Genomic DNA, 12,731 nt, shown 5'->3' on the forward strand with positions numbered 1-12,731 from the left:
TCTTCCCCACCAAAGGGGGTTCCCCTTTTTCTACTTGCATTTTTACGTGCTTTCGAACTGCTAGGTTGGCAGAAGCTGGGATGAGTAACGGGAGCGAATAGAATAGAATAGAATAGAATAGAATAGAATTATTTCTTGGCCAAGTGTGATTGGACACACAAGGAATTTGTCTTTGGTGCATAAGCTCTCAGTATACATAAAAGATAAGATACATTCCTTAAGAATTATAAGGTACAACACTTAATGATACTCTTAGGGTACAAATAAGCAATCAAATCATCCTAGGAAACAATCGCTATAAATCGTAAGGATGCAAGCAACAAAGTTACAGTCCTGCAGTCATAAGTGGGGGGAGATGGGCGATAGGAACGATGAGAAAACTAATAGTAATAGTAAGACAGCCTTAGTGAATAGTTTGACAGTCGTGAGGGAATTATTTGTTTACTAGAGTGATGGCATTGGGGAAAAAACTGCTCTTGTGTTTTTGTTTGTAGTGGTCTTTAGTGTCGTTTTGAGGGTAGGAGTTGAAATAATTTATGTCCAGGATGTGAGATATTGTCTGTAAATATTTTCCTAGCCCTCTTTTTGACCCGTGCAGTATATAGGTCCTCAATGGAAGGCAGGTTGGTAGTAACTGTTTTTTTCTGCAGTTCTGATTATCCTCTGAAGTCTTTGTCTGTCTTGTTCGGCTGCAGAACCAAACCAGATAGTTATAGAGGACAGACTCACTCCGTTAATGCGGCGCTAGGGATTCGAACTGCCGACCTTCTGATCAACAAGCTCAGCGTCTTAGCCACTGAGCCACCCTAAGTAGTTTTGAGTTCCACCCAAGGTCAGGAAATTCAGCATTTTCCTGATGCTTTGTTTAGTTATGCAAGAGCATGAGAAGTTGTGCAATTGTGTCCCAAGAATTCTCCTTGGCGCTGAATCTGGCAAGTCACAGCCTCCAACTGGAGGTCGGTTTGTCTTTGTTTGAAGGACAAAAAGTACAGCCAATTCAGCTACGAGGCCTTGGAGCGTAAAAAGAAAACATTACAGCTTGAAAGCAGAAAAAGAGAGAAACGATTTACGGGACAGCCGGGAGCAAAGTGCCACCTGAGGGAGAAAATCACAGGTATGGCTGCTCTTATTTTCAGATTTCTCTGAACCGTAACAATTGAGAGTGCAGGGTTTTGTTTAAGGCAGGGGTGTCCAAACTTGGGAACTTTAAGACTTGTGGACTTCAACTCCCAGAATTCCCCAGCCAGCTGGCTGGGGAATTCTGGGAGTTGAAGTCCACAAGTCTTAAAGTTCCCAAGTTTGGACACCCCTGGTTTAAGGTGAGCTTCCTGGGAATCCATTTCCCTCTTTTTTTTAATATTTTTTTTTATTAAACACAAATTAAAACATTGGAGACAGTGTAACCGTCCTGGCAAAGTCTTTGCCATGCATACTAAGATATAAAGCTATACATTATAACCACCATGCTTATTTACAATTGGTCTATTCAGTATTTACAAATATAAAAATATCGTATTTCCAACCAGGCTGCTCTGTTTTTATCTTATACATTTTCACGGTTATAGTTTCATACATAATTCTAATCTTCATTCTATAAATCTTAGTCATTGCTTATTTTGGGTCCTTCCTTTTTTGTTCCAAACATCGATAAAATTTGTCCCAGATCTTACAATATTCTGATTCGTCTTTATTCTTCAATTCCCACATCAATTTATCCATTTCAGCACAAATCAGAATTTTCCCAATTACTTCCTCTTCTTGTGGAATTTCCCTGTTTTTCTAGTTTTGGCATTCTTGCTGCTGTAATAATGTTTTGTTCAGTAGATTAGCCGCTTGTTATGTTTATTGTTTATGATTCTGGGAATCCATTTCTTAATCAGAGGTTCAGATTTTATGGAATAGAGATAGAATTATAGATCTGGAAGCCACCCTGGGTGTTTTTAACAGATTAACAGAGTTGGAAGGGATCTTGGAGGTCATCTAGTCCAACCCCCCCCCACCGAAGCAGGAGACCCTACACCATTTCTGACAGATGGCAGTCCAGTCTCTTCTTGAAAGTTTCAAGGAATGAAGCTCCCACAACCTCTGAAGACAACTTCTGTTCCTTTGGTTGATTGTTTTCACTGTCAGGAAATTTCTCCTTATTTCTAGGTTGAATCTCTCCTTGATCAGTTTCCATCCATTGTTCCTTGTCTGGCCTTCAGGTGCTTTGGAAAACAGCTTGACTCCCTTCTCTCTGTGGCAGCCCCTCAAATATTGGAAGACTGCTATCATGTCTCCCTCTGGTCCAATTCCCTGCCCAAGGCAGGAGGTCTTATCCCATCCCAGACACATGGCTTTCCAATCTTTTCTTGAACATCTCCAGAGATGGAGCACTGACAAGCTGCTCCATGGATGGATTGTTCCCTCTTGCCAGGAAATTCCTCCTTACTTCCTCCAGATCGTATCTCCCTCCTTTGCTTCTTATCTTGCACTCAGGGGCTTTGGAGATGAGATCCCCTCATCTGTGACAGTCCCTCAAGTACTAGAAGAAGGCTATCATGTCACCTTCTCTTCCTTAATCCTTCTCTGCCTTGGACTAAGCATATTTAGTTCCCTTAACCCTTCATCAGACAGTTTACCTTCCAGAATCTTTATCATCCTGGTTGCTCTTCTCTGCACTTTTTCTAGTCTCAGAATCTTTTTTGTTTTTTGTTTTTGTATCATGGCAACCAAAACTAGACTCAGTATCCCAACTGTGGTCTCACCAGTACAATCTAAAGTGGTACTATCGCGGTGGCTCAGTGGCCAAGACGCTGAGCTTGTCGATCAGAAAGGTTGGCAGTTCGGCAGTTTCAATCCCTAGCACCGCGTAACGGAGTGAGCTCCCGTTACTTTTCCCAGCTTCTGCCAACCTAGCAGTTCAAAAGCACGTAAAAATGCAAGTAGAAAAATAGGGACCACCTTTGGTGGGAAGGGAGAAGCATTCCTATCACCCATCTCCTCCCACATATGATTAAAGGACTATAACTTTGTTGCTTATATCTTTACGATTTATATTGAGATTGTTTCCTGACTGGTTATTTGTTCCCTATGACCATAACTAAGTGTTGTATCTTTTTATTCTTGATGTATTTTATTCTCTTATATACACTGAGAGCATATGCACCAAAGACAAATTCCTTATCCAATAACACTTGGCCATAAATAATTCTATTCTATTCTATTTTATTCTTATTCTATTCTAATTCTAACCTAGCAATTGCCAACCTAGCAATTTGAAAGCATGTAAAAAATGCAAGTAGAAATATAGGCACCACTTTTGGTAGAAAGGTAATAGGGTTCCATATTCCTTCGGCGTTTAGTCATGCCGGCCACATGACCACGGAGACGTCTTTGGACAGCGCTGGCTCTTTGGCTTTGAAATGGAGATGAGCACCACCCCCTAGAGTCGGGAACGACTAGCACATATGTGCAGGGGAAACCTTTACCTTAACGCTTCTTGTGATCTTGATGGTATCCCTCTTTTGATGCAAGCCTAGGATTGCATTGGCTTTTTTTGGCCGCTGCAGCATACAGCTGGCTCATTGTCCAGTGGTTGTCCATGAGGATTCCTAGATCCCTTTCACAGTGAACTACTGCTGAACCAAGTACCACCTCTTCTATACCTGCATTTATTATTTATTTTTTCCTGCCTAAGTGCAGGACCTTGCTTTTTCTACCACTGAGCCGCATCTTGTTGGAGAAGGGCCAATGCTCAAGTCTATCAAGATCCTTCTGAATCTGCAGCCTATCTTCTAAATCTAAAGTGTCGCCTTGGTGTTGTCTGCAAATCTAACTCCGTGTAGATAATACTGTTCTTCCTTGAAAATAAGACCTAGCTTGATTTTTACATGGGTGTCCAATATAAGCCCTGCCCCCCAAATAAGCCCTAGTTAAGACCATACCCACTTCATTGTATGAGGTGAGGCAAAGCACATGGGTAAAAATCAAGCTAAGGTGGGGGTGGGGGGTGGAGCTGACCCTTGTGCCCTGCACCCACTTAACTTAGCCAATTGCAGCAAGGCCTCCCAGACCCCGACACCTGCCTCACCTTGTTGGCCCACTTCTTCCGTGGCAGCCATTTCCGCACATTGCCCCCCGCATCCGTTTCACTGTCGGGCATTTCCAAAGGGCTCTGACGGCAAAATGGAGGCTGCAGGGCCCTGTGCACGAGTGGTGGCAAGCGGCTGCAGAAGTGGGCCAGCAGCAGGTACATGGGCTCCTGATGGTCACACCCTGGTCAGTGTCTCTTTGCACTTCTACCATCAGGCAGAAAGCATCAAAGTATAGCCAACCGAACAAGCAGGCTTGGTTTCTATCCTTGGGCTGTGAGACTTTTAAATACAACCACAATCACTCCATGCACATGCTAGTTTTTTTCTTTTTCTTTCTTTTTTCGTTTCTGTTATAATTTTGCACCAGTGAGGTTAAAACCAATTTCGTTGTATTTAAGTACAATGACAATAAAGATTATACTTATACTTATGGGTGAGGCTGACAGTGGAAGATATCCTCCCAAAATAAGACCTAATACCTCTTTTGGAGGGGAAAAAGGATTGGGTCTTATTTTAGGAGAAACACAGTAGTTCCATTGAGGACGATACCCTGAATGCCATGGGTCTGTCAACTGTGATGCCATCTGGTGGTGATGCGACCTATTTCATTCTTCTATCTTACCAAGAAATAGGCTGTGGTCTACTTTGTCAAATGCCTTACTGAAGTCCAAGTATATTATACCAATAGCAAACTGTAAGAGGAACCAGTTTTGGGATAAGTGTGCATCCAGGCTTACCCCCAACAACTTAAATTCATGTTTTACAAGGTAGGCCATGGTGGGGAAGGGAGGGGGGAAGGATGGCAAAACTCTAGATAACCCCAAAGATTTTTAAAAAGAAGAAAAATGCTAACACTGTGCAACGATCCAGATCAGAGTTTTACAAACATGGCAACGTTAAAATGTGTGGACTTGTTTCCAGAATTTCCCAGCCAGCTGAATGCAGAATTCTGGCAGTTGAAGTCCTCACATCTCAGTGTTGCCAAATTTGAAAAACACTGAACTAGCTGGCGATCCTTCCCGAGGTTTCCCTGACTCATTAGACCCAAAGCTAACTAGCATCCATATTTTATTTAATACGTCTTTATATTTATTTATTAAATGTATATGCTGTCCATGTCACCGATAAAGCAACTCTAGATTTGCAAAGATAAAATATAAAAACACATAGCAAGTTATGGTTTGCAAACTACCAATCTGGGCTAACACAATATCATGTCCTTTTAACAACCCCATAATCCCTTGTGGGATGGAGTCTGAATGGAACTAGTAGAGTGTTTACTGGCCAGATGCCCTTCCTGTCACCAATGTGGAGTTTTGTTCAGCAGATATATTCTCACTGTGCTCCGAGGATTGAACTCACAGCCTCGTGATTGCGAGGCAAGAGCGCCACCTCTAGGCCACCATACCACTCACTGACACAATATGCAAAGCCAGATATGTGATGGTTTAGCCCAAGAGGTGAACCCCTAACTATACCTGCCTGTTTAGATTTGCATCGTTGGCCTTTCAGGAACAGAACAGATTTGGAAGGTACTTGAGCTTTGTGATAATATTTCTATCTTTTTCAGGTGACAACTACTTCCTCAAGCAAATATCATTCTGCGGAAGGGTTAATTTGAATTGCTGTGAGCCTGGACAGTGAAATGTGAAATACCAGCCGATAGTAGACATTGTGCAGGATCCTGTCCTAGCTAGAAAGGGGGGGGGGGGAATTGAACTGTCATCAAGCTCAGGTGTGAAGGATTGAGAATTGCAGAGTTTACGCTTCCCATCTCAGAGAAGGTTCAGAAATGGCCAGAGTTTGCCTTCTGCTGCTATGTCTCAAGATGTGTGAAATTCACACACAAGAAGGACGCTGGGAGACCAACTGGAAAAGGAACGACTCCGATGTCATGAATGACCTGCTGGACCAGTGGAAAAGGAACGACTCCGATGCCCTGGATGAGGATTGGAAGCAGCGGCTACCCAAGGGCATCATCATTGGCGTGAGGAAAGGGGGCACACGGGCTTTGCTGGAGATGCTGAGCCTGCATCCCCAGGTGGCCGCTGCTCACTCTGAGATACATTTCTTCAACGTGGAAGAGAATTACCAAAGGGGATTGGATTGGTACAGCCAACAGATGCCCAATTCCCACAGCACTCAAATCACCGTGGAAAAAACGCCGGGCTATTTTGCTTCCCTAGAGGCCCCAGAACGCATTTATACCATGGACAGATCTGTGAAGCTCCTCTTGATTGTGCGGGATCCTGTGGAAAGGCTGGTGTCCGATTACACCCAGATCCTCTACAACCGCAAAGCGCGGCAGAAACCGTACCAGCCGCTGGAGGAAATCCTGAGAAGGGGCCAAGAGCTGAACACCGACTACAAGGCCATGCAACGCAGCCTCTACGCGCTACACTTGGCTCGGTGGCTGGAGTTCTTTCCCACAACACAGATTCACGTAGTAGACGGAGGCGGCTTAATACGCCAGCCGCTCTCTGAGATGCGTCACGTGGAACAGTTTTTGGGGCTGGAGCCTTACCTAGGCCCGGACAACTTTTATTTCAACGAGACCAAAGGCTTCTTTTGCCTTCAGGCCGCAGGAGAACGGCACTGCCTTGACCCGTCGAAAGGCCGGCCTCACCCCACCGTGGATGAGTTACTGCTGGAGAGACTCTGCACCTATTTCAGCCAGCACAATGAGGACTTTTTTGCCATGGTGGGACGGACTTTCAACTGGTGCTGAGTCTGGTGTCGAGACCAAGCTCCGTGAACATTCCCACCAAAAAACCTTCCCTTTTTTCTTTCAAAATGGAAATTCAACTCTACCACTGTAGGGTAAATCGGTTTAGAGTGAAACAGCCAAGCCTGAAGTTGGAGGTTTTAAGATCCTTGGGGAATCACTTGAAGCAAAAGCATTTTTTGATAAGTGTTTTAAGTGTTTTCTAGCAAACCCAGCAGGTGAAGTTATGCTCTTTATGGTTATGGTGCCCCCACCTCCGCAAAAAAAAAACAAAAAAACCCTTTAGTTTAAGCCAGGGGTGTCCAAACCTGGGAACTTTTAAGACTTGAGGACTTCAACTCTCAGAATTCCCCAGCCAGAGTTGAAGTCCACAAGTCTTAAAGTTCCCAAGTTTGGACACCCCTGGTTTAAGCTTTAGGATGTAGCTCCATTGTTCTTCCTGAAAATCTTGTATTTAATAAGCCATGGGGAAGCTACATGGTTGACCTATGCCCCCATATTCCCACAAACAGCTTGCAAGGATTGGATTCGGCGTCTCTTTTCTAGCCAATCCTGGATTGACTCAACCCTGTAAACTAAGCTATTTGCCTGCCTATTTAGCTAACACGGTTCTGACTGGCAGGGACCCCAGAGTGCCAGGTAAGACTTTCGCCATGAGAAATAATTTAATTAGAGTTTAAAATCAGGCCTTTCTTCTCAGTGGCCTTTCTGTCCAAGAGACACACTGGCACTTGATTGTGGGCCTTTAGTATTTCCTTCAATCAACACCTAAGAAATAATGAGTAAATTAAATTAATCCTGGAACCTACAGGTATTCCATTAATCTTACATCATTCAGCTAAAACGTGGCCAAATAATAACATTTGGATCTTGGCAACATGTATTAATTTTCTGCACTATGATTAATGCATTAAACAAACGGCCTGGAAATTAGTTGTTTTCAACCCCTGACAAAAATAACCTTTCACTCCAATCCTTTCTCTTTTATTTATCTGTTAGAAAACAGCCTCTTTCATTAACAAAGCATTGTTGACATTGTTAATCCAGTGTCAAAAATAAAATGTTGCAGCATCTTCAGTATGGAAATTCCAACTCCTGGAATGCTGAGCCTTTAGTAACAGACGCCTTGTCTGTTCTGTAGCTGTCAGTCCAGGCTATCCATTATACAAGAGTGATATTAATGTTCCTAAGAAAAGAAACACCCTATTCCTAGCAGTGCTCATTTGCTACAAGGCTGTTACTGAAGGGACATCTGGGGGGAAAAACCTATGCCAAATTCAAAGATCTACTTTGTTATATAAATATCGCCTTTGTTAGGACAGTATTTTATTAATTACCAGATACCATGGAATCGGCAAATATAACGCAAATCCCACTCCGTATCCAAATTGGCCATTGCATCTAACTTCCCTAAATAACTCCACCTCACTCACTTTTACCATATGTAGCATTTTTGAAAGCTATTTTAATAAAGGACAATGTTTAAAATTACTTACAATGCACAGGAATATAGTGAATAGTACTTAAAAATACAAATAGCCATCCACACGGATAGGAATGGAGAAACCATCGAAGCCCTATTTCACCTTCTTCAATCCAAAATTCTTAACAATCATCTCCTTTAAAGACTGCCACTCCTTAGAGTTTTAGATAACTAATCAGAGGAAGCCTGGAATTATAACGGAGATAAAATTTTATACGTTAATTTGAGAACAACTATAAGTAAGCCAAGAATTTGGAGATTTGAGACCAGGATGTTTAATCAGCAAAATGCCTATAGTTCTATTATGTAAAGCAGTTCTGAAAATTAGTAGTGGAAAGAAACACTGGCTCTTGTTCAGAGGGGTACCAAAGTGGTAACCTTTCCAGTTGTAATCAAGGCAGCATTGCTCGTTTAACATTTTGTTACAGATGAAGTGTTTGTCAGAACAAAACAAAGTAATACTGAAACGAAAGCAACTCTGCTGGGTCAACAACAGCAGTATTCACTGCAAAGCCATTACCTTCAGTGAGATTATCAACTGTGAGCAGCAAAATTCAGGATGGGCATCTTTGCTAATATGACACTACGACACTTTCCATGTTTGTGGAGCGTAGGAATTTAGAGAAAAGATTTTAGGCAAAGATTTTTTTTAAAAAAAAGCTGTATTGTTAAAATTCATGAAAGTTATTTTAAGTGACATTAAAATCTGGACTTTGATTTCTATGTTAATAAGCAAGAGTAAACAAAGTTAACCATGATTGTGGCTATATCCAATTTAGAATGTGTGACTGTTCTAAACACTTCAATTTAATATTACTGGATTTATCCCTTGTATACCCGAATGACACACAAGAATAGGTTTTGTAAAAAATGGTTTTATCAGTTCCATTTTTGTATAAAACACATGGGAGAAACCTAGCCAATCAACACACAAATTGCTGCCACATAACAGGGTACTTTTTTTGTCAAACTTTAAATCTAGAACATACAAATGTTTTAAGTCTACAGTCAATTGTCTATGTTCTTCCATTTAACTATTCTTTTAAAAAAATTCCACATATCCCCATATTTCTTCTGTCCCAATTACAGTACAATGACAGGGAGGAAGCGGGCTGCCGAAAGCGCCTCTTTACGCAGTCTTCTGCTGTCCCTTCTTTCCAATCAAAGACTTGTGAATGTGAGGAATTACACCTGCAGAGAGAGAAAGAGAGAGAGAGAGAGAAAGAGAGAGAGAGAGAGCAAAGGATCAGGAGACATAGCCACGATCGTATCAAGATTTAAGAGGCTGATCAATACTTATACAAACTCGTCAATTCCTCCTCTTCTTCCCTCCCCCATTCCAACGTCAATATTTAAAAGGGTTTTTATGGAAGAGGAAAATGTCCTTATACTACTTGGAGGACCCTGAACAGGTTGAGAGTCGGAGGGCCTAAATGTGAAACCAATACGCTCAAGTGGAGGCTCTCTGCAGATAACAACACACTGTGTAAATGTGGCGAGGTGCAGAGCCCAGTCCACCTGCTAGTATGTTGGCTACTACCAGAAACATGTACTGATAATGACTTATTTTTGGCCAACGACAAAGCCAAGGAAGTGGCTTCATTCTGGCAGTTTAAAGTTTGATCTAGATACGGAAGAATAGAAGATTCAGGAAAGACTACACAATGATTGCTTCACGTTTCCATTAAAATTAACACTGGGAATATAGTGCTGCTAAATATATTGTCTTAATTTAAGACAACTCATAAGGACAACAGTGCAGAACTGATGTATATATAAAGTAATACCCCATACAAAAATATGAACTGGAACATTTTGTAATATTTTTCACTTCAGGAATGTTGGGCAACTTCAAACTTGTAGAATGGGCGTTGGTCCTTACCTGATATGCTTATTTTCTGGTAGAGACAGCAGCCAGACTGGGTATGCTCCGTCCATTAACCAATCAGACTGAGTCTACGCTTATGATGTCATTGGGCCCTTGTCGCTCCTCCCCAGTTTCAAATGAAGGAAAATTGTAGACTCAAGTGAGAATTGTGAGCAAAAAGTGAAAGTCCATAGTCACTGTATCTCTCTCTCTCCTCCGCACCAGGAATCCTCTCGCGTGACCCATACCAGGGCAGGGCTGTCTGCTGTCTCTACTCTACCAGAAAATGAGCGTATCAAGTAAGGATCAATGCCCATTTTTCTGTTATCATAGAGGCAGCAGCCAGACTGGGACGTACCAAAGACTGGGCTGTCCACTAGGGTGAGAAATTGTAAAAAAGGTCCGCTAGGGCACAAACACTTGTTGCAGCACCCTGTGCCCAAAGGCCACATCAGCCGACGCATACTTGTCCAACTTGTAATAATGAAGACTGTGGGAGCCGCCCAGGTGGTCACCCGGCAGGTGTCTTCCAAAGTGGCTTAAGTGGACCAAGCCACAGATGTTGCAGCGCTGCGTGTAGAGTGAGCTGTAATGTTTGCAAGGACCTGTATGGATTGTAAGTTCATAAACAGTTTAATACAGGCTCTTATCCAGCACCCCAGACTAGATGATGAAGCCTTGGTACCCAAGGAGGCCTGGTGAAAGGAGATGAAGAGGGCTTCTGAGTGGCGGAACGAGGTGGTGCGGTCGATGTAGATCTTGAGGGCACAATGTACGTCAAGAGTGTGCCACTTGCGCTCTCTCTCGTGACGGGCAGACAGACAGAAACAGGTAGAAACAGCTATTGGCCTTCGGTATGAATGTTGGGTCCAGTCTTAAGACAACTCGGTCTGGATGGAACATACACAAGTCATGCCTGACTGAAAGAGCAGCCAAATCAGAAATACGCCTGGCTGATGTTACAGCCACCAAAAACAGCGTTTTAAAGGACAACAGTTTCAAAAAAGTGGATCTCACAGGTTCAAGGGGCGTGGAAGTCAAAGCCTCTAGGACACAAGGTAAGTCCCACGTCGGATATCTATGTATGGCAGGGGGACACAGGTTGGACGCTCCACGGAGAAATCTCCGGATCATGGGGTGAGAAGGTAGATGTTTGGATGCCAGGCCATCCAGAACAGAGGCCAGAGCGGCCACCTTTCGGCGTAGCATGTTAGTCCCTGATCAAGTCCCTGATCAAGCCCCCTCTTCAGGAAATCCAATATCTGCGGAATGGATGCCCTAAGTGGGTCAACAGTCTGGTTTTAACGCCACAGAGCAAAGGTCCACCATGTGGCATCATAAATGCGGTTAGTAGAGCTTCTGCGTGATGCCTGAATGGTAGCAATGACGTTGAGGGAGATGGCATCGGCTGTTAAGGTTTGCCGCTCAATTGCCATGCGGTTAATTGCAGCCACTGGGGGTCGGGATGACAAACTGACCGTAGGATGTGCCATGGGGTGGAGATTGACAGAGTCACTAGGTCAGCATACCAAGGCCGGCGTGGCCAATTCGGCGCTAGCAGCAACGGTTCTGCCTCCTGCTCCAGCATTTTTTGAATTACCCTCTGAATGAGGGGAAGGGGAGGAAATGCGTACAGGAGACCCCTGGGTCACTGGCATCTGAGAGCGTCTACTCCTTCTGCCATGGGGTCCATGAACCTCGAGTAATACCTGGGTACCTGGTTGTTGTCTGCCGTTGCGAACAGGTCTAGGACTGGGAGGCCAAACTGTAGTGTCAGTCGATGGAAGAGGTTTGGATGGATGTTCCACTCCGCCTGATCTATCGTTGTCCGGCTCAGCAAGTCTGCTTGGATGTTGGAGACCCCCGAGATGTGTTCTGTCCTGAGAGATGACAGCTGAGATTCTACCCACTGGCACAACAGGTTGGACTCCTGCATCAGGGACCAGGAACGAGTTCCCCCCTGTCTGTTTATGTGTGCCTTGGTCGTGGTATTGTCCGTGAGGATTAATATGTGTCGGGCCTGAACTCTGTAGTGGAAGAGTCTGAGGGCGGGGTGAACAGCCCACAATTGTAGCCAATTTATGCTGTTTTGGCTCTCTTTGAGGGACCACTGACCCTGAGCCACTAGGTGAAGAAGAAGGGATGCTTTGCATAGACGTTGCACCTTCCTGACAATTTCCCTCAGACTGAGAATGCGGTCGTTGGATCGGAACATCCTCTCCGCCATGGTGTCTATCAAGACCCCGAGGTGAAGGCGAGTGCTGGGAACGAAGTGACTCTTCTTGAGATTCACCCCGAACTCGTGATTCCGCAAGGTGTGAATGGTGAGGGCGAGATCTCTTTCTGCCTGAGAGAAAGAGGATGTCGTCCAGGTAACAGAGAATCCGAACTGGGGATGACCTGATGTGGGCGGCCAGTGCTGCCAGTACTTTTGTGTATACCCTGGGGGCAGAGGGTAGACCGAATGGAAAAGCTCAGTACTGGAAGTGCCTCCCCCCATAGGAGAAGCAGAGATATTTTCGGTGGTCTATGAAGATGAGGATATGAAGGTAAGCTTCGGTGAAGTCTACCGACGTGAGG

General features: G+C 43.9%; 2 protein-coding genes across 3 annotated transcripts in view; one reads left to right on the forward strand and one right to left on the reverse strand.

Moving 5' to 3' along the window:
- Positions 1-985: 985 nt before the first annotated feature.
- On the forward strand, positions 986-7,050 carry LOC309396302 (heparan sulfate glucosamine 3-O-sulfotransferase 1-like). The gene is made up of 2 exons (XM_081961334.1): positions 986-1,114; positions 5,647-7,050. The coding sequence occupies exon 2, from the start codon at positions 5,869-5,871 to the stop codon at positions 6,802-6,804; it is 936 nt and encodes a 311-aa protein (XP_081817460.1). The 5' UTR covers positions 986-1,114; positions 5,647-5,868; the 3' UTR covers positions 6,805-7,050.
- Positions 7,051-9,143: 2,093 nt separating this feature from the next.
- Positions 9,144-12,731, reverse strand: part of H2AZ2 (H2A.Z variant histone 2) — a 30,777-nt gene continuing 27,189 nt past the window's right edge. For both annotated transcript variants that reach the window (XM_081960851.1, XM_081960850.1), the window contains one exon: positions 9,144-9,475. In XM_081960851.1, the coding sequence (XP_081816977.1) occupies positions 9,414-9,475 (62 nt within the window). In that variant the 3' untranslated portion in view covers positions 9,144-9,413. The remainder of the gene's footprint in view (positions 9,476-12,731) is intronic.

Source organism: Natrix helvetica (assembly GCF_964273705.1).
Source record: "Natrix helvetica genome assembly, chromosome: 8".
In the NCBI taxonomy this organism is placed as follows: Eukaryota; Metazoa; Chordata; class Lepidosauria; order Squamata; family Natricidae; genus Natrix; species Natrix helvetica.